Source organism: Diplodia corticola (genome assembly GCF_001883845.1).
Source record: "Diplodia corticola strain CBS 112549 chromosome Unknown scaffold49, whole genome shotgun sequence".
NCBI lineage: Eukaryota > Fungi > Ascomycota > Dothideomycetes > Botryosphaeriales > Botryosphaeriaceae > Diplodia > Diplodia corticola.
The window spans coordinates 54082-78271 of record NW_017971528.1 but is presented as its reverse complement, the minus strand read 5'-3'; the positions used below and the strand labels follow the sequence as shown (position 1 = coordinate 78271).

Below are 24190 nucleotides of genomic sequence, written 5' to 3'. Positions count from 1 at the left end.
TGCGGGAAAGAGGAAAAATCCCCCTGTTCAGCTGCAGCTGGACAACCCGCCAGCCAATGGGAGGAGCCCTACAATGCTTGCTCCCCCGGTGCCCCATTGGGTCGAGAATCGCTAGAGAGAGTCTTTTCGGCAGGGCCGAAAAAGCAAATGTGAGGTTCGGCGCAGGCGCGCACCTCTCAGCCTGTCCCGTTGCCGCTTGCGGTATTGCCACACCGACACGCTGCTCTTCAGCTGGTGGTGGCTGTTGGCAATACTTCTCAGCTTTGGATATTATTATTATTATTTTAGCTTTGAACAGATCCATGAACCTCACGTGTTTATTCTACGAAGACGGGACAAAGCCAGCCAGCCAGCCAGCCAGCCAGCCTTCCCTTCTGGCCAAGCCTTCTTGATCCATCCCGCAATCCTCCCTCCCCTAATGCTCTGCCACTCCACGCCTCGTATCACGTAGCACGGCCAGAACATGAGGGAGGGGAAGATTCCATCCAGGCCCAGTCCATTCCCCCGCCCTCACCATCCCTTCGCCACTCTAGATCTGCCTCCTGCCGCCGTCGCCTATTGTTCCTTGCGCCGATTCTCTCTCCGTCTTCGTGAATTCCGGGTATAGCCATGCGGTGCGACAGCAGATGCATAACGTCTACCTACCGACATACCGACCCACCCCCATCGCTTTTTTTTTTCTTCTCTTGGTTGCTTTTTCATCGAACGACCATGTGTCAGAAGGTTCGAAAATCGAGCGATTTTACACGCGTGTCAAACCGGACGTTGTTTTTTTTTTCTGCTATGCAATCATATTCGATTCGATAATTGATCGATGCATCGTCTGCAACCGCGCCCCTGGCGCTGCCGCCGCCCCCACCGTGTCAACATGTCGTACGTTGTCTCTGTTTTCGCCGCCGTCCTGGAATGTCTTGTCTCTCTCTGTGTGTGTGGGTGTGCCCTGCAGTTGCAGGATAGCCCTGCTGCGGAGCCAAGGGGTGCAGCAAAGTCACTTACTGTGGGGCTGAACGATTGGCGATGGCCCTGTGCGACCAGGGTCTGCCCGCTGCCCCCCGTCTGTCTGATAAGCGTTCCGGTCCCACTTTTAATCCGTACATAGTATGTGCTGCTGGGGCGGGAAATTGCGTCACTGCTACTTGGCTGCTTCGCTGTCGTGGTTTATCGCTTGGCGAACACGGAGGGGCTGTGCAGAAGGTGGGTAGTGAGAGAGGGGAACGCTAGGATTCCGGGGTGGAAAAGCAGAAGAAGAAAGGGGGAGGCTGAGCATAGCTGAGGATTTTAGGTAAAAGCCAGACCAGAGAGGTGGACGAAAACGGAAAGACGACGAAAAAGTAGGAGGGAGCTGAAGGGTCCGTTTGACAGACCTGGCTGGATAGTGGTTCAATCGGTTTCTGAATTTAGTTTATTGTACAAATAATACCTAAGGTGGTCGACCAAAGCCGCCTCATCCCGCCGTTTCGCCAACGAAAAAGGAGTTCTTCGCAAACCCGCATTGTGCATGAACGCCGTTTCTCCGGGTTTCTTTTGCTCTCCGCGGAAAAGAAAAGGAAAAGGAAAATAATCAAAGCAATCTCGCTGTGCGTCTCTACTACTACAAATCGTAACGAGCATCAGGGGTCCGGGGAGGAAGCCGCCACATCTGCATAAACAAAGAGAAGACACCTGTAAAACGCCGCGCAACGCCGTTGTGTCGCCTTACACGACAACAAATTGACAATCCCATTGACGCGAATGGAAGCGGAACGCGCAAGCGACGTGTGCGCAGCACAACGCACCCGCGCGTCTCGCCACCACTGCCATCATTCACCTCCACCTGCAGCTTTGTCTTTGCCCTGCATGTCGCATGTGTCGGCGGCGGACTTCCGCTTCGATACATCCGAGAGTGTCTTTTTGCAGGGGTCCGATCGCGTTTGCAGTTTTCGGGTCTGCGACGATTTGGCAAACCACCCTCCCCCCCCACATCTGCAGCTCTCCGCCTTGGCATTTTCCCTCAACGATCGGTCGGGGAGGAACTGCCGGAGCGAAAGAACGGTATGGCATGCGTATGTGCGTGGCGTGGGGGAGGGAGGCGAATGGTGGGCGGTGGTACTCTAGCAGATTGGCAGGCCCCAGCCGAGCCTGAACAGCTCCCAGGCGGCGCCGGGGGTGTCTCGCACGACTAGCTCGACGTCCTTGCTGCGGGCGAGCTCGGGGTGCTCGCGGAAGGCTTGGATGACGAGGTCGCGGAGGCCGCGGTCCGTGTCCACGGTGCTCTCGTAGACCTCGATCATCGACTCGGCGAAGTCGGCGGTCCGCGAGGACCAATGGTTGTCGTCGAACAGCTGGCCTGCGTACTTGCGGCGGGCGAGGGATTTGAGGCCGGTGATGGCGTATCTACGACGAGCGGGGGTCAGGTTAGCCACGGAACGTCAGAGAGTGAACGACAGCGTTTGCTTTTTTTGTGGGTTGCAGGGCGCTCGTTGGCTCAAAGGCTTAAAGGAATGTTGGGTTGAGGCAGCTTGGGACGTGATTGACGGTGGGGCAAGGAGTTTCCGAGTCCGGCATAAAAGATGACTGCAGCTAGCAGCGGGCGCGCGAATAGCGGGGGTGAGCGTTTCATGACGCTGGGCATGGCAGGCGTGCAGTCAGACGCAGGGCCTGGGCGCGCGCAATTGGGCAGAGGGGGGCAGTCCATCACAAGACAAAGAATGAGCTTACTTTTCAGCGATGGCGTAGACTTTGGCGTGAGCGATGAGGTGCGAGGGCGCGTCGTCTGAGCCGGCCTCATCTTCGCTCTCACTCTCGTACGAGCTGTAGTCCAGGCGATCGTCGTCAAGACCCTGGGCATCGACGGGCGACAGGGGCAGCTTCGCGTCGATGGAGGAAAAGTAGTCGATGCGGTCATTAGTGTGGGGCGGGGTGAGCAGCGGTGACGCGGGAGCGTTCGACGGGATCTCGGTCGCGCTGATCGCACTGGGCACGGATTGCGCGTGCGCCTGCGCTAGCAGCGGATCTTCGACCAGGGCCAGGTCCAGCTTCCCCGGCATTCGTACCGCCGCGTTGGCGCTGAGCTGCTGGGCCCGCGCGCGAGGCCCGGACGCCGGAGACGACGGCTGTGTTGCTCGCCGCGACTTCGGCGATTTCGAAAGGTAGTCGAGGTGGTAGAAGTCTAGCGTCCACGTTAGCTGCCCGCCTCGCTTGTGCCTACACCATCTTCATGCATACAGTTAATCATGTGCTCCACCGCCTCAGGGTCGTCTTCACTGAGGTCGATGACCCCTGTCGACGACTCCTTGAACGGAAGGCTGCATGCTCCGTCAAAGAATTCTGACCGCGAGCAGATGACCGCCTTGTGGACCGCCCAGCTTCTCTCGCCGCATTGCACAGTGAGGTCTGAGTATTTCCCCGAGGAGAAAAGTCTGGAGCCAAGTAGTCAGTCGTCGTGCTCGTCAACGGTAATTGGCAATGGGGGCAGCATACGAGGCGAATGCGGTGAGGAGCTCTGCGTTGGGCGCATCCATCTTGGTGTCGAGTTTGAGCGCGGGGGGTTGCTGAATGGAAGGCATTGGGGGAGTATAGAAGTTGAAGTGTGTTTGGGAGTCCCGGGGGGAGTTTGAATTGCAGAAGGGCCGCTGCGCGGGAGCCCTTGATATATCTATTCCGACCATGTGGCCAACAGCTGCACTTCCAGACTGGGCGGCAGGATCGACAGGGTCGCAGGGGGAGCTGGAGGAAGCTAAGTGGCACCGCCTGTATGCCCAAGGACCAGTGGTGGCTTGAGCGGTTCAATCAGGCAAAACCACAGGAGACCGAATAACGGCGCAGTGGCACTCTTGGCGACGCCGAAGACAGGAGGTGTGCAGGCTGGAACTGGTAGAGCTGGAAAGATGCGGGCAGGAGCTGAAGACGCTATATAGCTGTTCACTTGCTGATGCTGATCCAAGCGGTCTACCAACCGGCCAGCGGAGCAGCGCTTCGTGCTTCTTATTTGCAAACACCATCACACACCGAGCCCCTCTTGGCGGGCGCAGCTAGCTTGCGCAATGAACTGGGCGGCGTGACATAGGCCGAGCTTGGGGTTGCGTGGTCAGGCGATACAGGCAGTAAGCCTGTAACGCGACAATCACCGGCGGGCGGGCATGCTGTGGGACGGCGGGAACAGAACGGCACCTACCTTCACCCTTGGCCGCACGTCTGTCAGGTGCCGGAGGCGGTCGCAGGGCTGGCGGCTGGCCCAGTCGCTGGCGCAAGCCACCGTCTGGATACCTCCGCGCGTGTGCAGCATCCGCGCGTACCGCCTGCGGCTGGAGACATGGTCGCGGCTTGTGTGAGCCTTGCCGCCGCCACTGCTTGGAAACGGCCAGCCTTGCTCGGGAACGCTGCAGAAGCGGCGCGGCAGCGGCATCCCGGCAGAGACAGCGGCAGCAGCCCGCACCGCCTCCCAGGGCCCAGAGCTGCACGCTGTTCGGAGCCGAGCGCTCGTGCGGGCGAAGGGTGATGAGAGCCCAGCCGCGAGCGCGTGGCCAAGAGGGGTGGTTGGGCGGGCGCAGTCGCCGCGTCAGAGCCCCCAGCACCCCAAGTGTCGTCTCGCGCCAAAAGACGTGGCCGCCGCCACCCGACCGCGGGGTTGTGCCTGCCACACGTGATGGCTCGACGACACGGGCCAAGGACGTCAGAACGTCGCCAGAGCTGCCCGCGAGCACACACCTAATCGCACCCTCTCATCCAGCTGACACCGCGTCTGGCCTCCGATCCTGCGCTGCAGCTGTCTCCCTCTCGGGCCTCATCATTTCTCCCGCCCGCCGCCAGCGCCCCAAATCATTGGCCCAGCTTCCGCTGCACCCATGGGCGACTTCAAGCTGTCCGCCCAGCTGCCGGGCCACGAGGACGACGTGAGCACCCCCCTTCAGCTTCGGTGCAGCTGTCGCACTTCAATGCTAAACCAGAGCCCCCCAGGTCCGCAGCGTCGCCTTCCCGGACCCCAGCTTCGTTCTCTCCGCGTCTAGAGATGCCACCGTGCGGGTGTGGAAGCTCCTCTCCAACTCCCCGCCTACCTACGACTGCACCCTGGCCTCGCACGGCACGGCTTTCGTCAACTCCGTTGCCTACGTCCCCCCTTCATCCAGCTACCCCGATGGCCTGATAGTAGCCGGAGGCAAGGACACCATCATTGAGGTCCGGCAGCCTTCGAAGACGCCGCAAGACAACGCCGAAGCTCTTCTGCTGGGCCACCAGAGCAATGTGTGCGCATTGGATGTGGCCGAGGATGGTCGTACAATTGTAAGCGGCAGCTGGGACACTGAGGCGCGCATATGGCAGGTTGGCAACTGGGAGGCCTCGACCGTGCTACGCGGCCATACCGCCAGCGTCTGGGCAGTCCTTGCCTACGACCGCAAGATCGTCATCACCGGTACGCCATTCCCCAGGAAGTGGTGTTGGAACGGCGATTTGTGTAACGCGGCTACCGACTGACCCCCGCCTCTGACATCAGGTTGCGCCGATAAGCAGATCCGATTCTTCACGATCGATGGCAAGCTTCTCCGATCCATACAGGGCGGCCCTGACGTCGTTCGAGCTTTATGCAGGCTGCCTGAAGGTCACCCCTTCGGCGCACAGTTTGCATCTGCCGGGAACGACGGTGTGATCCGACTGTGGACCATCGAAGGACAACAGGTTGCGGAGCTTTTCGGACACGAGAACTTCATTTATGCACTTGCGACACTGCCCACCGGTGAACTCGTCAGCTCCTCGGAGGACCGGACCGTGAGAATATGGAAGGGCACCGAATGTGTGCAGACCATCACACACCCTGCAATCTCGGTGTGGTCGGTGGCTGTTTGTCAGCAAAACGGAGACATCGCCACCGGAGCCAGCGACCGCACTGTCCGTGTCTTCAGTCGGGCTCAAGATCGCCAGGCCGAAGCCAGCGCTATCAAGGAATTCGACGACGCCGTCAAGGGCTCTGCCATTCCCCAACAACAGGTCGGAAATATCAACAAGGAGCAGCTTCCGGGCCCTGAGTTCTTGACCTCCAAGTCTGGCACAAAGGAGGGCCAGGTTCAAATGATAAGGGAGGACAACGGAAACGTTGCAGCATACACATGGTCCACGGCTGCCTCGCAATGGATCAACGTTGGTACGGTTGTCGACGCTGTTGGCAGTAGCGGAAAGAAGATCACCTTCAACGGCAAGGACTACGATTACGTCTTTGATGTTGACATCGAGGACGGAAAGCCTCCGCTGAAACTTCCGTACAACCTGTCCAGCAACCCGTATGAAACGGCGCGAAAGTTCATTGAGGACAACAAGCTTCCAATTTCTTATCTGGATCAGGTTACGAACTTCATCGTCACGAACACCCAAGGCGCCACTTTAGGACAGTCTTCGGGTGCTACTCAACCCCCAGGTTCCGATCCGTGGGGCACTGAGTCGAGGTACCGTCCGGGTGAAGTAGGCTCAGCTACGCCTGGCAATACCTCCGCTGCCTCGAAGCCCAAGCTTCTGCCGCAGACCACATACCTCAAGATTGACTCGGGCAATCTAGCCATCATCGAGAAGAAAATCAAAGAGCTGAACCAACAGCTTCTCGACCAAGGTTCTAAGGATCTCTCTCTCAACGAGAGCGACCTGGCAACTCTTTCCGCTGTTTGTAGACAGCTACAACAGGCATCGACTGCGAAGGCTGCCTCTACAGCTGGCATTGACGTCGCTGTGAAGATCGCGACGACGTGGCCGTCCGATAAACGACTCCCTGGTCTCGATCTTCTCCGTCTTCTCGCTGCAGCATCAGCAACTACTGCCACGCATACCAGTTCTGGAGATACCACAATCGTACATCTACTTCGGGATGCCGGCGTGTTCGCTCCCGACTCACCGCCCAACAACGTAATGCTTGGTGTCCGTGTCTTCGCGAACTTGTTCAGCACGGAGGAAGGCCGGACCATCATGGACGGCACGTTCGAGGTGCTTCATCCTCTCATCCAACCATTCATCCACTCGCACCTCAGTAACCGCAACTTGATCGTGGCCATAACTACTCTGTACATCAATTGTGCAGTCCTTCTCACATCACCCAGCCACAATGCTGATCGAGCCCTGACGCTGCTTGATGATTTGACTAACATCATCAACACGGTGGAGGAGCCCGAGGCTATGTACCGCGCTCTCGTCGGTGCCGGTACACTGCTCTCTCTTGGAGAAGACTTCCGCGCGGCAGCCCAAGAAGTTTTTGACTTTGAGAAAGCGCTTGTGCGTGCACAGCAGATCAGCAAGGAGGAGAGAGTCAAGTCGGTAGTGACGGAGATGCGGGATGAGCTCGCTTCTGTGTCGTCTACTGCCGCATGATCCTTGCCGCTCGAACGACCTGCACATATTATCAAGGACTAGGCTTACCGCTCGTGGATTGCCGGAATAGACAACTCCGTGGTGAAGGGGAATATAGGAACCAACTACTATCATCTTTGCACTTTGGTGGGGGGATGGTAGTTGGATGTTCCTTTCTTCCTTCGCCCTTCACACTTGCCTTCTTTGGAGGGCAAATTGTAGGCTCTCACTCTTCCGCTCTCCCCAAGTCCATGATAAAGAATCACAACAGGGCAATATTTCTCCCCGTTCCCTTCTTTCATTATAACTACACCATCATTGTTTCTCAAGCATCAGCGAGAGGAGGCGTAAGTAGGTCCAAAGCAAGCAAGAAAGGAGTGTAGCGATGGAGAGCGCTTTCCCCGGGAAGAAGGCAGGCACTTTCCAGCCTTCTCTGCTCTCTCTAGTTTTAGTGCGATCCGTAGAGGAAAATTGAGAGATAGAGATCTGCTGTCCATCATTCGTGTTGACTAATTGACGTAAATACAACTGCACTCCTACGCACACATACACCCTCCCCTCTATCCCTTTAACTCAACTGGACTGTCCCAAACGCTCTCCCGATGTTGATACCAGTGTCTCGTCTGTAAGAAAGTCTACAGAAAATCTCACTCATAGAATCTATTTCTAAGTCTGTCGGGGAGCGGTATCTGTGTTTGTGGATGGGGGTGAGTTCTCTGCCTTGAGGTTCTATGGAGCAATGAGAAAGAAGAAGGGGGAGGCGATGTGATGATGGTCGAAGGTAGGTAGGCAGATAGGTCGGAGGAGGAATTCCTCATAGCGACTGCCGCATCCGCCACGAAAGTGGAAAGCTGGCGCCGTGTTTCTCCGGACTCATGTGTATCAAGTATCTCGCGTCTTTTCTTCTAGATGAGATGTTGGATCTGTGTGTGTATGGGAGAGAGGCGGACCGAGAGGCGTGGAAATGCGGTGTGCGGGCGTGACAAGCCACTCATGATGGGGAGGGCAGCTGACTCTCTTCCAATCATGAATGAAGTGGGAGGTCACGGGTATGTTGGAGAGTCTGTTTGACCCAGCTATCCATGCTGTTGACTGGGAAAGACTCACAAGAGGTGTCGGGATTGCAGCCTTTGGTGACACACATACACTCGGGACACAGAGCACGGCAGCGAATATCGGGAAATTAGCCATCAATAGGAAAAAGCAAGCTGTATAAAGCTGTCCTGCTGGCTATGATAGAGCGTAAAGGAAAAGGAAAAGTGAAAAAGTTAAATCCCACAAACGGGAAAAAGAAGAAGAAAAAAAAATCATACCTCAACTTTGCCTTAGCTTTCTTTATCACTGCTGCCCGCCCGATGCAGAAAGGTAATGCGAAGAAGTTGCAGACAGAAAGCAAAAATGAAGAAGAAAAAAACAGGTCTTCAGAAAGCCAGCAGTTGAGAAGCAACAAAAAACCCCTTCCCGTTACATCGCCTGCCAGCACGAATTCCCGAAAAGTGTTGCCGTTTAGCTTGCCCATTCCGTTCTTTTCGATCCGCTTGCAAAGAAGATTCGTCCCGCCAGAGATTTTCCCGTGTTTCATTATGAAAGGTCGTTAATGTCGTTATCGTGGGGTGTGTGGTATCTTGGGCTGTCTTGACCGCTGGAGCAGCAGGCTTTTTGTATTCTCAGTTCAGGTTTGTCGCTTAAGGTGCAAGAAGAACCACACGGTAAGAACAAGAGCAAAAGAATCCGCACGGTACGGCACGCCAAGCATGTCTAATGGGATAGCCGAACTGGATGCGAGAGCCGGTTCAAAGTCATGGCTTTCGCGCCAGAATCGGTGGGAGAATATCAGTACGCCCTGGGTCTAGAGAAGTCGGTGCATGTCGAGACATTCCCAAGCGTTGGCCATCCGAAGGCCAGTGGTGTCGAACAAGTACAGGTGAACTGTGATCGCAGTATTGGCAACGTTCGCGTGTTTACCGGTACCGACCGCGGCGGTCGTCTCGCTCCCGTTCTCGCTCGTAGATGACTTCGCGCTCGTAGTAGTCGTATTCCTTCTTTGGCGGTGGGGCTTCAAGTTTCTTGCGCTCATACTCAATCTCTCGGATGCGATGTCTGCGCTCTCGGCGAATGTCGTCCGAGATTTCGACCAGATGAAGGACATCCTCCTGTTGAAACAGTTAGCAGTAAGCTCAAAGCAGGGAGATTTATGGTGATGACGAACGTAGCGCAGATAATCCATCACGTAGAAGAAGTAATCGGTTTCTTCGTAATCGTAACCCATCGAGTCGATCGCTTCCTTCAACACCAGGTCTTTAGTGATCTCTGTCCACATGTCCGGAGGCCTGGACTTTGATGGTGCCGGTAGTGGTGGTGGCGCCTGCGCTGGCGCGCCCCAGTCGGACGCATATTCACGGTCGTCGGAGAGAAACTTGGACCGACGGACGCCGTTGTAACGTTGCCAAGTGACTTCTTGAGCGCCGCCTCCCGCACCTTCCATGCGAACTCGATTCGTCCCCGGAGGGACATCGACGATGGCCCAATCCTTGGTTGCACCGTTGTGGGCTTCTCCCATGTGAGCCCGTTCCATGGCTTTGCGGTTGTAGAAATCGGCTTCACCATCAACGTCCCAGTCATCTGCATGCTTCCTGCGAGGCACGCTGACGGAGCGGCGTCGACTGATTTGGAAGTCATCGGCTGGTGCCTTACGTTCTCGAACATCACGCTCAAAAGTGATATCTTCTTCATACCTCCCATTCTCTCCACTGAGCGTAAGTTAGCACTGACGGTGCAAAGGGAGCGTGAAGTCTTACCGTCGGTTGCGAATGGAGATTTCAAGAGTCTCGTCCTTGGGCGGGGACGGCGGAGGAGGGGGAGGACTGGGTGAGCGTGCACGTTCGACGCCTGCACTATTTTAGCCAATTTCGGCGATGAGCATATTTTTAGATGGCTTACCATGATCGATGTGACGATGATGTGTTATGATCTCTTGAACGATCGGCGGCCTCATGATTGGTTCCGGAGGCGGGGGCGGAGGAGGAGGTGAAGGGAGCGACTCGGGACTGGGCGACCTCTCCGTCCGCCTGATGATGATCTCCTGCTGCTTCTCTTGCGGTGGGGAAGGAGGAGGGGGCGGACGTCTCCTGATCACGAACTCTTCCTTCTCGCGTGCGATCAGGTCGCCGGGGCGGGAGTGTGACCTGTGACGAGATGGTCCTTCAGATTCGGACCTGCGGATGCTGATCTCCTCTCTCTCCATTTCACGAGGCCGATGCGACGGAGGGCCCTCGTTGCGCCTTATCCTGATCTCCTCACGATCCACCTCGCTGGGCGGAGGCCTGGAGCGTGCACCCTCGCCGCGACGAAAGACGATTTCCTCGCGCTCTACCTCACGCGGCCGCGGCCTCGCGGGCGGGGGCGAGCGCTCCTCGTGTCTGAAGATGATTTCCTCACGCTCACGCTCGCGATCACGCGGCTTGGGCCGGCCTGGAGGCGAGCGCTCCTCATGTCTGAACACAATCTCTTCACGCTCGACGGGACGGGGCTTCGGGGGAGAAGGGTCGCCGCGGCGGTACATGAAGTCATCACGGTCGGCCTGGCTGGAACGACTGGGCGGAGGGCGCTCCGACTTCCTGTCGCGTATGATGATCTCGTCGCGCTCGATGTCCTTGCGCGGTTTCGGGGGAGGCGGGCTCCAGTCGTCTTCTCTCACGCTGCGACGATCGGAGACGACCAGCGGGCCGGCGGAGGTGCGGCCATAGTCCTCGCGGAGGAACTCAGGCTGCGGACCGGGGCGACGTACGCCGTACTCGGAGCGTGGGCGGCGGATCTCAGCATCCAGCTCGTCGTAGTCTCTTTGGCTGCGTCGGCCGCCGCCGGCGTAGAAATCGCGTTCGCGGTCGTCGTAGAGCTCGGCGGTGGGATATGCGCGGCGGGACCCCATGACGGTGGATTCGGTGAGGGGGATCGGCGGGCGGGCGGATCAAGCGATGGTCGGCCGCGGGGCCAGGCGGCTGGGCGTCGAGCTGCAAGAGTGTGGAGAAGGCACAAGGCGTCAAGGAGGTTGAGGATGCGGAGATGGGCAGTGTGAGCTGGCGGGCGATGAACGCAGCCCGTAGCTTAAAGGCGGGTCCCGGAGTAGGAAGAGGTGCAGGTTCGGAGGAGGTGGGCGAGGGCTTAAAGATGACGTTTTCTGCGCTCGTGGCTGGCACGGGCTTGCTGCCAGCTTCAGGCTTCACACCTGCACGCGCCCGGCCTCTCCAGGCCAGCAGCCTGCAGCCTCCTGCTCCGCCATCAATGGCATCGCATCGCCTCGCCCCGCCTGGCCGGCTGGCCCCTCGCTTGCCCGACGCTGCATCCACACGTCCAGACGAGGCCGCCGGAGCTTCGACAGGGTGCACTGCGCTGCCGTCTTGGGCGTCTGCTCGCCGCCGGCTTGCCTGCGACGGGCAGCGACAGCCCTGCGTCGTGTGCCCTTGGATCAGCCTAGCACTCCCGCTGTGTGCCCAACGCACCGTTGCCGTTTCGCGCCTGGTTGCAGCTGGGATTTCCAGGTAGCCGTCGCAGGGCCCGCCGCCCGCCCGCGCGCGACCCGTCCATTGTTTCAATGGCTTCCTGCGAAGCGAGCCGCTGCCAGAGATAAGTTGCAGCATTCCCCCCCGCATGTGACTGTGCCCGGGCACCAGGCCGGTGAGGGAGGCAGAACAGGCGCAGTCTGCGGTGAGGGCCCATCTGCGCGATGACGACGTCATGCAGGCAAACCAGCCTCTCGCCGGCTAGCCGTCTTCATCTCCGCATCATGCCACGCTGCCCGGCTGCTGCGACCGCCTCTTATAGGGTTGCCGGTCCAGGCCTCGTCCCTGTTTCGCGAATCGGCCCCGTCCAGGGAGTTGCACGAGATCATGGAAGCCGCCCGCTGCTGCTCTGCCCGACCCTTTCGCGTCCTGTGTCTCGCCGGCCCAGATACCAGCGCTGATCCCCACGAGCCCTGCCCGTTGACTCGCATGCGCTGCCCGCTGATTCGCCCGCCCGCCGATCGCATCCGATTCAACGTGAGCGAAATACAAAGCCCAGTGTTGGTTTGCTAAAGGTTGCAACAAAGTCGACGAGTTGGCGAATTCTGTACAGACCGGCGTGTCGGAACCAGGCGTCGCTGGGTCATACAGGACCAACGAGAACTGTACACAGTGTTCGGTTCTTGCTGTTTCTTCAGGCGTCTCCACGAAAGGCGTTTCAAATGGTTCCTCTGTCTTCCAATCGTCGGATAAACGGTCTCACAGCGAGCCTTATACTCAGCAATCCGTCGGTACCCGAACTTAGGGCAGCATGATTTTTCGGATGGCCAGCAAGAGACCGGCAAGGTACCGCTTGGGCTCGTGCCAACGCAGTGAGCGCGGCGGGCTGCAGCTGTCTGTCTCAGCTTCGGGCGCTGCTGCCTGCCGTAGTGCCGGTGAGCGGACAGCCAACCGACATGAAGTTCACGTATCAGCGCAAACCCCGCCTGTCACGTCTTTTACTGTGCGCACAGAAAGGCAGCGTTCGTCGCATGGGCTCTGATGCTGGTAGACATGTAGCTCTGCATTGGTCCGTGGTGTTTCTGGAGCAATGCGCCGGTGCTGTCCGCTAAAGAGCTACGGCCAAGGTACGTATCTGTCTATGCACTGGACGAATGGTAGCTGCACATGACCTCCGCCCTCTTGACACGCCGCTCCCCGTGGCGTGTGACACGCATAATGACGGCTCCTCCTTCACGCCTCAGTTCTTTAGGCTCACCCGCCACTGCACAGTGGGTTGCAGAAAATCTCAACCCACCTACGCAAGCAATGGGAGAACCCCTCCAAGCGTAGATGGATGTTGTTTCCACAGGCCTTTCTACGTAGGTAATCAAAGCAAGAGCCTGGAAGCAGGTACTTGTATTCAGTCTATGCATGAGCGTCCAGAAATCCTACTCATACTCGGTGCGCCATGGCAGTGAAAATGCCCATATCACCCGCGTCCAACCTTGACTTCTTCATCCATCACACCGTGAACATGTTGGATCGCAAGCAGCCTGTATATGACGTACACGGTGCCGCTAAAGCCAGCTGTCTACGTCCAATACCTCTTGCACCGAGACCGTCAGCCGTACCTGGCAGCGATGCTCGCCCACCATCGTTTGTCTGCGCCTTCCCGTTCTCGCCGCACCTTCCTCGCCGCATCGTGCACCCAACGCTAGCCTTCCACGAGGCTCTCTCGCCCTCGTCCATACTTTTCACCCTCATCAACGGCTTTCTCAACCTGGCTCACCTGTTCTATACCAAATAACCACCTCACCAATGGGCCTTTTCGTCATCGACACTGTTGCCTCAGGCGGACAAGTACACAAGGTCCACGATTCTTTGCTTAAGAACAGCTTCGAGGTAAGCTAGCCCTGGCCTCATTCATCGCCAACGTACTGACTTCATTTGCGTCACGTCAGAACCTTGAAAACTTCATTAGAGGGGCTTACGCAAAGCCCTCCAAGCATTTCGATCTTCACATCCATTGGGCGAAGAAGTGCACGAAGTCAAACGATGTCCTTCCCATCAGCTTCAACACATTTATGAGGTTGAATATGGTGTCCTCAGAGTCGACGGCGTATTATGTATGCTTTATTCCGAAAAGCGACAACCCGCCTCCGCAAATACCAAGAACGCCTATCAGTGAGCAAGAACGTTCACCTCCCCTTCCTCCATCACAGTCTGTCGGGCAGAATCCGTATCATAATCTGGAGACGTCTATAGAAACAGAAGCAAGCTCTTCTCTGAGACGTGCGATGACTGCGTCCATCCCACCTGGAGCCAACACGAACGCCAACCCGACACATTATCCTGAAGGAGAACGTCCACTTCCTGTCTTCGCTGCAAACACGTCTTCAAATGACCAATCCCAGCAGACCAGCTGTCGCACACTTTCAAAATACCCGATATCGAAGCGGCCGCTCACAGGCGAATCGGGCATACCGGAACAAAGGAAACGGGCAAAAACGATCGCAACAGACCTGCCTCGCGGACCAGAGCCCGCGGCCCCTCGAACATCACATTCGATCAGCCAAGGCCATCACACCCGGAAGAAGCTCCCCGAGTTCAGCATCATCCCCCCATCCAACGGATCCTCTGGTTCTACGGATAATCCGATTGTGCTTGAACCGGAGTCCTTGGATGCAGAGACTGTTGAGCGAGCCTACAAATTCTTCGTCGCCCATCAGTTGCCTGACCCTTACCGAAACCGATTCGAAGTAGGCCACCTAAATCGACAGAAGTCGCTCGATAGGTGGAAGCTCGACCAGGGGGGAAGAACGAACAAAGTCTCGGTACAGTTCGGTAAAGGCAAGAAAGTCTCACATTTCTGCATGAAAGAGGACACCAACGACGGTCCCTTAACGCCGCCTACTCTAAATAGAGTTGGTCTCGACAAAGTGAGCTACTGGCCCGAGATCCAGATGATGCACGACATAACACGCCTCAAAGACTTCTTCACCAGGTACAATGAGCCGTTGATGAGTGGCGTGCCTTTCGAAGAGGCCCAGCCCATCGCTGAAAATCTCGACAATCATGACAACAACACCACAAGCAATGGCGCATCAAAGGTTGTTGTACTCCGCATCCCACCTGGCAGGTTAGCTGGTCTCACGGATAGCCTTGTTGATCAGGCAGTACTACATGGCGACAATAGCCGGATGCGAGAAAGAGCAGCCTCAACCAGGGCGAACAGCGGTACCGGGAAGGAACATGGAAGTAGGCCCGTAGCAGCAGCAGCCAATAACCTTATTACAGAAATTGAAGGCTCAGATGCGGGGAAAGCAATCCACGAAACCCCCTTACAGCAAAGACCTTCTGGACACCATCAAAGCTCTGACGGAGGGGACGAAGATCACAAATTTCATGGAATCACACCTTCCTGCACTCATCCGCTGCCAAATCTGCCAAGTGTCGAAACACAGGGGCAACAGCGGCGCTAGCAACAGCAAAAGTTGCGACAAGGTGGAAGCGCTGACACCGCAATGGAGTCAGGTATTGTAAAACTATCCATTAAATTCAAGGATCTCATCACGATATACGACCATTCGCGGCCGCTCAACTTCGCAATAAAAGTCCAGGCCCGGATCGAGTGGACGGCACAGGAGCTCACCAAGAAACTCCTGCGAGAACGGATCAATGATAGGATCATGAACACGCCTGAAGAGGAACTGACGAGCGAGCACCATAAAAAACTGATCAACGCGGACCTGACAGTCTATCTGGTGACACGGATCGGCCTTTTCAATCATCTATTCAACTCGAGCGACCTCGAGATACTCGATCCGTGGTGGTTGAGGGACGCAGTCATTGATGAACGGACGATTTCATTGGTGGTGTCCATGAGCGAGCATGTCTAAGCGCAGACAGAGGTTCTCGGAGGAGGGAGACGTATATTTGATCCACCATACAGATCTCTGAACGGGGATAAGTGGATATGTGCGGCCTTTTCTTCCTGGCGTTGTGAATTATGGAGAGATGAGATTGAATTCTTGTGGGAATCTTTCTGGCGCAGGTTGGCGCTTCTTCGGCGCAAGTCGGCTCTTGATCACTTTACTACTAAAGGCACAATGTACGGCGAACCTGAGGGTATTATACGGCGAATGACCGGCAGGGTTGCAATGCTGCAGCTGCAGCCATGAATCACACTTGCGCGGACTCTCACTGAGATGACTCTTCTCTCCCTCTCTCCAGTTTCCTAAGCCAGCCACGGAAAAGAGTTGAAAATCGAGCCGAACACAGGCAAACTTCCAGTGGACTGCAGGCAAATAAGCCAGCAATCAGCATCCATGTCTATAAAAGACTAGTATATAGCATGAATACAATCTCTATGCGATCATATCAACAAAAAGTTGGAAATCAAACGAAATGGTGAAATCAGAAGAACAAGTAGGCTCTATAATATGACGACTCTAGCATCAGACATCTACATGCAGACACTGACCGCACAAACATCCCATCACCCAGCGCAGAAATGCCCCGTTACGCCAGTTGCAATGCAAAAGAATATCAACACAAGAAGTCGACGCCTTCCTTTGCACAGCATCACCACCTCTCGAGCGGAACGCACGTCGTCCCACAAAAATTCGACCTTACCGGACCCTCCCCCCGCGGCGCGAACCAGAATAACCACCACCACCACCATACACTCACCTCTTCGCCGCCGCCGCCACTGGCCCCACCGCCCCCGCCCTCGCCATCCTCTCCCCCAAACCCCCCCGATACCCCTCCCCCCTCCTCCACAAAAACCACACGCCCCCGACGCACGCCCCCACCCCGACCCCCAACGCCGAATAACACCACCCGTACCCCACCGCGCCCACAAGCGGATGCACCGCCGCGGCCGCGGCCGCCGCCGCGCCGTTGCGCGCCGTCCCCGCCAGCGCCACCATGCGCGCCGCGTGCGGCGGCGACGACTCGGTCAGGTAGGCGGTGCTGGTGACGAGGACCCAGGCGGTGCCGAGGCCGGCGAGGGCGGAGGCGAAGAGCGTGGCGGCGGGGTGCGCGTGCGCGCGCGCGAGCCAGCCGTAGAGGGGGAGGGCGAGGGCGGTGAGGATGTAGCCCGGGGCTTGCAGCGGGATGCGGGATTCGGGGGGGATGGGGTTTGGGTTTGGGGGGGTGGCTTGGCTGGTGGTGGTGGCGGCGGCGGCTTGGTTGGCGGGGTTGGTGGTGGTGGTGGTGGTGGTGATGGTGGCGATGGCGCGGGCGCGGTGGAGGTCGGATGCTTTGCCGCCGGCGAGGGAGCCGAGGAAGAGGGAGAGGCCTGAGGGGAGGGGGGGTGGGTGTTAGGGAGGGGGGTTTCCGTGGTGGGGGTGGGATGGAAGGGGGTCTTACCGGGACAGAGGTAGGCGTAGCCGGCTTGGGCTTCGGACCAGCCGTAGACGTGGACCCAGAGCCGTGTGAAGTCGACGAGGATGGCATACAGGCCGGCGAAGAGCAGGGCGGTGCTGGCGATGATGATGAGGTTGGGCGGGTAGACGAGCAAGGCCCAGAAGACGCGCACGCGCGAGGGCTGGGAAGGGGCGGTTTTGCCGTCTTCGCGCTTTTGTCGGAAGGGCTGCACCTTCAGGAGGGGGTGGTGCCGCTGGCTTTCTCCGTTGCCGACGAGAGTGCGCAGGGTCTCGGGTAGCCATAGTTGAATGGCGGCGTAGATGGGAAAACAAGCGATGGCTGCGGGGGCAGCATTGCGGTTAGCTGCAGTGAATCATCATGCGGCAGTGCGGGTGACGTACCGAGAAATCCAAAAGCCCACCTCCATCGGGAGGGAGCAGCAAACTGTCCACCGATAAGAGGACCGAGGATAGGACCCATGTGGGGCCCCAGCAAAAAGATGGACATGGCAGAAGCACGGCTTTTGGGCTCGGTGATGTCGGCAACGGTTCCGGCGCCCACAGAGGTTACTGCACTGGAACCTAGGGCCTGGAGGATGCGGAGGATAAACAGAGCTGCGATGTTTGCGGGGACGGCAGCAAGAAGGATGTTGGAGGCGATAAAAATGGCCAAGGAGACGGTGTAGACGGGCCTTCGACCCCAGTGGTCAGCGGCAGCGGCCCAGAAAAGTGGCTGTAGGGGTCAGCTTGGAAGGCGGTATTCATTAAAGCTGGAACTCACGGCAATGGCGAAGACTACCATGTAAAGAGTAACGGATGCATTGATTCCTGTGGTTGAGGTGTGGAAGATGTCCTCGAAAAGAGGAAGTGAGGGGAGGTAGATGGCGCCGCAGAGGGGACCGAGGAAACCGGCGGCGGTGACCAGGCCAAGAATCATCCGCCGGGTAGCGAGCGAAAAGGCAGAATATGGCGGAGCAAGAGTGGATGTAGTAGAAATGGGCGTTGCGGTGCCGTCTGGTTTCGGTTCAACGTTATTCATTTTGGCCAGCAGCAACGGAGAGGCCTGAACGAGTGGTGCAATGAGAGAGGACTGAGCGGGATATCCATTCTTCATATCATCGTGTTTGGTAGTCGCAGTGAGCGTATAACGATGACAGGTGCAACCAGGCTCTGGGCGCAGCGGTTAGCGGGATAGCCAAAAATACGTGCACTGACATGTTGTGCTGCGCCCGGGTCAGCACAGCTCCGAGAGAGGATAGTGAGTCAGGCGCAGGATCGAAGGCATGCGGGTCTTCTGCAAGGCCAGCTGGGCGTCGGGAAAATAGAGCAGCCACCATGGTCGCACGTCGGGAGGGCAGCCACAGCCCAGCCGCTCTACTTGGCACCCGAGTCGGCGGCCGCCCCGCTCGCCCACCCCGCTCGCCCACCCCGGTCAACACTGCCGAATGAGGAAGGAAGCCACTGCCAGGGTCTCCGTGGACATTTGAAAGCCGCCGGCATCTTCACACCGCACCTCCGCTCCGTCTCGTTTCTAATCCACAGACGCGCTTTACACGCAACAGAGGGAATTCGCAGGGCATGTGGCACAAGCAGGTCGCTGAGCTATGCATCACTTGTAATTATCATTTGAATAGAAACCGAGACGCCTGATCCCATTGCAGCCCACCAATTCCTCCAAAAGCCTCCCAACAATCATCTCTCCTCAAAGATAAGCCGAAGGAGCATCGGGCTCAGAGGCCCCGCCTATGCCAATGTCAGCGATATATTCCTCCAGCCACAACAGCCAACTCCTCCAGGCCCGCAACCTTGCATCAACTCACCGGCGTCATGCGCCTCCGCCAAGCGGGATCGATCCGCCAAGCCAGCCTCTCCACCAGCACCGCCACCGTCAGCCGCGCCTCCGTCATGGCGAACCTGCGGCCCAGACACGCCCGCCGCCCGCCGTGGAACGCGATGAACCCGCCCTTGCGGCTCGCCGTCCGGAACGTCGCCCTGACCTCGTCCGCCGTCGCGCCCCACCGCTCCGGCCTGAACGCGTCCGCGTCGGCGCCCCAGAACGCCGCGTCGTGCCCCGTCGCGTACCCGTTGTAGCCGACGTACGTGCCGGCCGCCAGCGCGACGCCGCCGCCCAGCACCGTCGGCGCCGTCGTGCGCCGGTTGATGAGCTGCGAGATGGGCGGGTACAGCCGCAGCGTCTCGTACACGACGGCTGTGAGGTACGGCGTGTTCAGCTCATGGATTGATGCGCCGTCCCCGCCTGCTGCTGCTGCTGCTGCTGCTGCTGCTGCTTCTTTGGCCGCGGCCACTTCCTCGCGGATCCGCTGCTGCACGTCTTGGTGTTGGCCGAGGAGGAAGAGCAGGGATTGGAAGAGCAGCTGGGGGTTCTCGTGGCCGGCGATCAGGATGATGGAGACGTTGTGCCGGAACTGCTGCTCCGTGAGGAGCCCGGACCGGTAGGCTCGCACCAGGTGACATCCGGCGGAGGCGTTGACCATTTTCTCGTCGTGGTCGTGTTGGTGGCTTTCCAACACGTTGGTGCAAAGGTGGCTGGCGAAGTCATCGACGAGCTGACGTGCCCGTTTCCGGCTCGGGATGGGGAAGCGGTCGAGGAATGGAAAGTTCAGGAACAATGGCTTGAATATCTCTCGTTTCACTGCCACCTGCATCTGATTCATGGTCGCCTGAGGGTTTTCGAGAGTCTGTGAAATGTATCGTATCAGTAAGCCAGCGTTGCAGCATTTTCGTGATGCTTACTCCGAAACAGGTGCCCAAGAGGCTCTGAGCAACGTTCTCCAGTGAAAGCCTTTGTAGGACCGGAAGCACGAGAACGCCAGACGTACGAGACTTCTTCTGTTGCTCGACGAAGAGATCTGCTAGTAGGTTCGCATTCCGGACCAGGGGCTTGCTGTCGAAGTCTCGCTGCAGTCCAGGAGCAATGACAGACCGGTACAGCCGCCAGTCAGCTCCATGGGCCGAAATGATGTTGTCGCCCGTGTAATCTGCGATGACACTGTACGGGATCTTTTTTTGGTTGCCGCTTTTGGCGTACAAATCCTCGTTCTTGAACACTTCCTGGAGCAGTTCGGGCCGCTGCACCAAAACATTCCAGCGCGAAGCGAAGAAGATTTTGACAGCGCCATACTTCTTGAGTGGCTCCTCGAGGTATTCTCGATAGAGAGTCTCCTGGTCGCAGTCGCGGAAAAGCGGAAGAAGAGTGTAGTAAAACGGGATGGTTGGAATATTCTTGGGGAAATTGCTGGGCGGCAGGAGAAAGGTGATGGCTGCCAGGACGGCCAGCCCGACCGGAGCAATGAAACAGACGAGAAGGAAGTTGGAAATCATGGTGCCGGTGGTATGCTTCGGGTTGAGGTCCTATCCAATGCCTGATATTCGCGAAGCATTTCGGGTCCGGGGTGCCAAGTAAATGAGCACTGGAATTCCCGGCCGGGAAGGCGCAGTGACTCGGCCACAGCTGGGCTGAAAGGATGATGGAAGGATGGCGCAACGTCGACGGGTGTAACGACACCATCCAAGGACTTGCCTGACGGGTAACCGCCCTATCGTGACCCCGGTTAACTGATTGCGGCCAACCTGCCAAGCAGGCTGACAGGGCTGTGCTTTGTTGGGCACCGAAATGGGACGCGGCGTCGCGTGCGTGCTCGGTGTTGGCTGAGACGAATGCATGTGCATCTGCGCCAATCGCGCCAAGAATGCAGGCCTTGCTCCTTCTAGGCCTCCGATATTCTTGGGTCTCCAACGAGAAGGCGTACCCGGCGTTTGACGCACCGCTACTGCATATGGCGCCGACCGCCTCGAGCCAGCTCCGATGAGCTTGGCCACCACGGCTTCGGTTCGTTGCGGGCTGGCTACGTATTCCCCGACCTGCATAAGCGCATGCATCCCTGTCATCGGACGCCGTGAGCAACGGCTTGGCAACTGTCGCCTGGAGAGACGCGGACTGGGCCTATGGCTGTTGCAAGTTGCAACCCTTGCACTCTTTTTTTGACATCGTGGCTTACCCAGCCTTTGCAGCTTCTCACCTTCGCCAGCTGCGTCATCCAGGGCCTCCACAGGTCTTCGAAGCACAGCCGCAGAGCTCCCTCGCCAAGTGTTCCTTCACGGTGACAGTGGACAGCGGAGAGGCCCCACGGTAGCCCCATAAAAGATCAACACTCGAAACCCCAATTCAGTCAACATCACTTTACACTGATCATCTCCTCAAAGCAACGAGCTCCTTTTCCCTTTACTAGGCTTACCAATTTTTCCTCCGTCAAGCAAAGATCAAGTTTGATTTTCCTCACTTTACCTTTTCAAGTTTAGCCCATACCCCGGCGCTTACCATACTCCTATAATGTCTTCTCTCAACAGCGGTTCGTCGGTCTATCACGGCGTCAAGGGCTTCTACTGGCGCCAAGCCGACTTCACCTTGGTCTCCACACACGGCACCAACGGCGCTTACCTGGAAGCTGCCTGGCCCCAATTGCGCGAGCAGCTTCTGGCCACCAAACCGCGCCATGGTGTTGACCTTAGCTCAGGGAAACACATCAAGGCAACCGACATCTCTTTGAACCTCTCATCCGAACACAGCACATACTGTGTCCGAGAACTTTACGATCCGGCACGGCCGGACAGCATTCTTGGCTTGGTTTGCAACAAGAACGCTGCTTCCACGTCCGACGATTCGTCCGCCGATCTGGTCTCTTGGGCGGAGTTGTTCGTGCTTTGCGAGACTCGTCTCCTACCACCGACAGAACGCACTTCTGGGAACCTGGATGAGAAGGATGCACAGCTTGCTTCTCGCGTCGCCGACATATTTGACCAGTACCTCCGCAACGTTACTCGGAACGACAAATGGAGCATTGGACGCAGCCACTTCGAGTCCTGCGTGCTGAATTTTGTCACTCGTCGCCAGCCTATTCAATTCTGTCTCCCTGCGTTTCCCTGCAAATCGCCCAGCGCAGAGAAGACGTGCGGCACTGATCCAGACGGTGCTGAGCATCTTGCTCTGAAGACGCTTGACGAGTTCGCACGTCGCGTGGGCGATATCTACAGCCCGGGCGCCATCGTTCTCATCGTCAGTGACGGACACGTCTTCTCCGACCTGCGTAAGTACAACATGACCATCCTGGCATACGTTTCCTGACAAACGGCAGTGGAGGTCAAGGATGACCAAGTCGACATTTATGGCGAGTCCTTGAAGCAGATGTATCATCGCATGGAGTCCAGAAAGCAGTGCAACGGCAACATTCAGTTCACCTCCTTGACCGACATCTTCTTCGGCAACAGGGAAGTCACAGGCCTCTTGCAGAAGCAGTGGGTCGAGCAAGTCGAGCTGACGCACCCGATCGACTCGGAGCGCTCCGAGAATGCGGAGCTCTGCCGCAAGCTGATGATGGCCCTCGGCCAGAACGACAAGACCATGCTGCGCAGCCTGATCAGCAGCCAAGACCGCTCGACCCTCGGCCTGTACCGCGGCCTGTCGCGCTTCATGCTCGACGACCTGTCCCAGAGCCGCGCGTTCGCCGGCGGGCTCAGCGTGTCGAAGCGGAAGAAGATGGCGTCGGCCGTGGCGGCCGAGATGATGGTGCGCAACTGCGCGTACTCGAACCTCGTCGAGCTGCTCTTCCCCTCGCACGTGCGCCTCTCCATCCACGCGCACGACAACTCGGGCCCCAAGTTCGCCATCCGCCTGCTCGCCGCCATCGCCGTCGACGACCTCGAGTCCCGCAGCGCGCAGGCGTCGCTGGACAACTACCACACGCCGACCCCGTGGCACAACTGCCTCGCGTACGTCGAGGGCGAGCCCACCCCGTACCTCGTCAAAGCGCGCGCGGCGCACGACGCCATCGCGAAGGGCTACCTCCAGGGCGCGTGGACGGGCTCGGAGAATGGCAGCTACTTCGCCTTGAAGCCGCCGACGGCGACGACGTCGACACACGTCGCTCCGCCCTTGGCCGTCGTCATCCCGCAGTCGCCGGTGGCCATGGCGGCGCAGGACGAGGTTGTCGTCAGCGCGGTCGAGAAGCGCCAGCCGTTGCTCGTGCAGGAGTATCCGGTGTTGGGAAGGATGCTGCCGGTTGTGTATGTGCCGTTGAGGTGGACGACCGAGTACATTCTGCAGATGGGCGGTGCTTGGTGGACTTGGACTTCTGCATGATTCAATCCTCGAGTTTCTTTCCGTGCCTATGGTTTTTTGTTTCCATTTTTGCATTGTCCTTTAGCGTAGCAAGCACGTCCAATAATTGATATTCCTTAGAAGCGGGTAGTTGATATCATGAAGTCGATGTTCTTCACTTCTCGACTGGCGACCATGTGATAGTTCCACTGAGCTGATATCTTCGAATCATGTTTACTTTGCGGTGCGAAAGGCACTGGTACACCGGAGGTTTATGCTTGGTCGCGTACCAGACGTCATGCGTGGTGTTGATCAGTCGCAGTGCCGGCGGTTAGCGCTTACGCGAATGCGGTTGGCCGGGGGCGGAAAGCAGGAACGCAGGACGAAAACACCACATATTTTCGAATAAATCTCCGTCCGCCCGGTGGTGCCATGAAGTTTCTGGAGGGAATTCCCTACGAAGAAACGGCAGGCGAAAGTTGTTCATGCAAACAATGAAGTTGCTCAATGGCAACGGGCCTCCCCCGCTCTTTGACCCGCTCCGCGCCAAGCTTTCCGCCAATGCTCGGGTTTGAGCACATTATCCTATTGGGCAAGCGCCGCCCTGCCCCGGGATCAAGGGTGGTGTAGCATCGTCAGCAAGCGACAGGATAGCGCCTGCCGTGGCACAGCTCACTCTCTTTCGCTTTCCGCGGCGCTTCCCTCGTGCAGCGGTGAGCATGTCATTTGTGGCGAGCCCTTGGATGGAAGCCTATCCACTTCCAGACGACAGCATAGAGCTGTGACAAGGCCGCTTGAGCTTTGGCCCATAAAAACCCACAGCCTGTCCGCGCCTATATCATTGATCGCGTTTCCACCTTTACCTCCAAATACAAACCTTTCCTTAATTACGCGACGCCCGCCTTCCCTTCGCGCGCACTGAG

The 24190-nt window shown here is 57.7% G+C and overlaps 7 protein-coding genes across 7 annotated transcripts; 3 read left to right on the top strand and 4 right to left on the bottom strand.

Annotated features, from left to right (window-relative positions):
- Positions 1-2090: 2090 nt before the first annotated feature.
- BKCO1_4900019 (btb poz-like protein) lies at positions 2091-3545 on the bottom strand (the record flags this gene model as incomplete). The annotated part of the gene is made up of 4 exons (XM_020276530.1): positions 2091-2373; positions 2698-3148; positions 3205-3398; positions 3460-3545. 4 exons carry the CDS (start codon positions 3543-3545, stop codon positions 2091-2093), a joined length of 1014 nt encoding a protein of 337 aa, XP_020127659.1.
- A 1278-nt stretch (positions 3546-4823) lies between these two features.
- On the top strand, positions 4824-7323 carry BKCO1_4900018 (polyubiquitin binding protein; the record flags this gene model as incomplete). Its single annotated transcript, XM_020276529.1, has 3 exons — positions 4824-4871; positions 4936-5389; positions 5471-7323. The coding sequence occupies 3 exons, from the start codon at positions 4824-4826 to the stop codon at positions 7321-7323; spliced, it is 2355 nt and encodes a 784-aa protein (XP_020127660.1).
- Positions 7324-9263: 1940 nt separating this feature from the next.
- BKCO1_4900017 (conserved glutamic acid rich protein) lies at positions 9264-11230 on the bottom strand (the record flags this gene model as incomplete). Its single annotated transcript, XM_020276528.1, has 4 exons — positions 9264-9455; positions 9512-10052; positions 10101-10191; positions 10243-11230. 4 exons carry the CDS (start codon positions 11228-11230, stop codon positions 9264-9266), a joined length of 1812 nt encoding a protein of 603 aa, XP_020127655.1.
- Positions 11231-13601: 2371 nt separating this feature from the next.
- Positions 13602-15682, top strand: BKCO1_4900016 (sentrin sumo-specific protease; the record flags this gene model as incomplete). Its single annotated transcript, XM_020276527.1, has 3 exons — positions 13602-13685; positions 13745-15041; positions 15318-15682. 3 exons carry the CDS (start codon positions 13602-13604, stop codon positions 15680-15682), a joined length of 1746 nt encoding a protein of 581 aa, XP_020127656.1.
- Positions 15683-16471: 789 nt separating this feature from the next.
- Positions 16472-18266, bottom strand: BKCO1_4900015 (major facilitator superfamily transporter; the record flags this gene model as incomplete). The annotated part of the gene is made up of 4 exons (XM_020276526.1): positions 16472-17085; positions 17157-17492; positions 17555-17885; positions 17934-18266. The coding sequence occupies 4 exons, from the start codon at positions 18264-18266 to the stop codon at positions 16472-16474; spliced, it is 1614 nt and encodes a 537-aa protein (XP_020127657.1).
- Positions 18267-18844: 578 nt separating this feature from the next.
- BKCO1_4900014 (cytochrome p450) lies at positions 18845-20494 on the bottom strand (the record flags this gene model as incomplete). The annotated part of the gene is made up of 3 exons (XM_020276525.1): positions 18845-18895; positions 18973-19851; positions 19907-20494. The coding sequence occupies 3 exons, from the start codon at positions 20492-20494 to the stop codon at positions 18845-18847; spliced, it is 1518 nt and encodes a 505-aa protein (XP_020127658.1).
- Positions 20495-21503: 1009 nt separating this feature from the next.
- BKCO1_4900013 (pyoverdine dityrosine biosynthesis protein) lies at positions 21504-23309 on the top strand (the record flags this gene model as incomplete). Its single annotated transcript, XM_020276524.1, has 2 exons — positions 21504-22257; positions 22306-23309. The coding sequence occupies 2 exons, from the start codon at positions 21504-21506 to the stop codon at positions 23307-23309; spliced, it is 1758 nt and encodes a 585-aa protein (XP_020127651.1).
- Between the last annotated feature and the right edge of the window lie 881 nt (positions 23310-24190).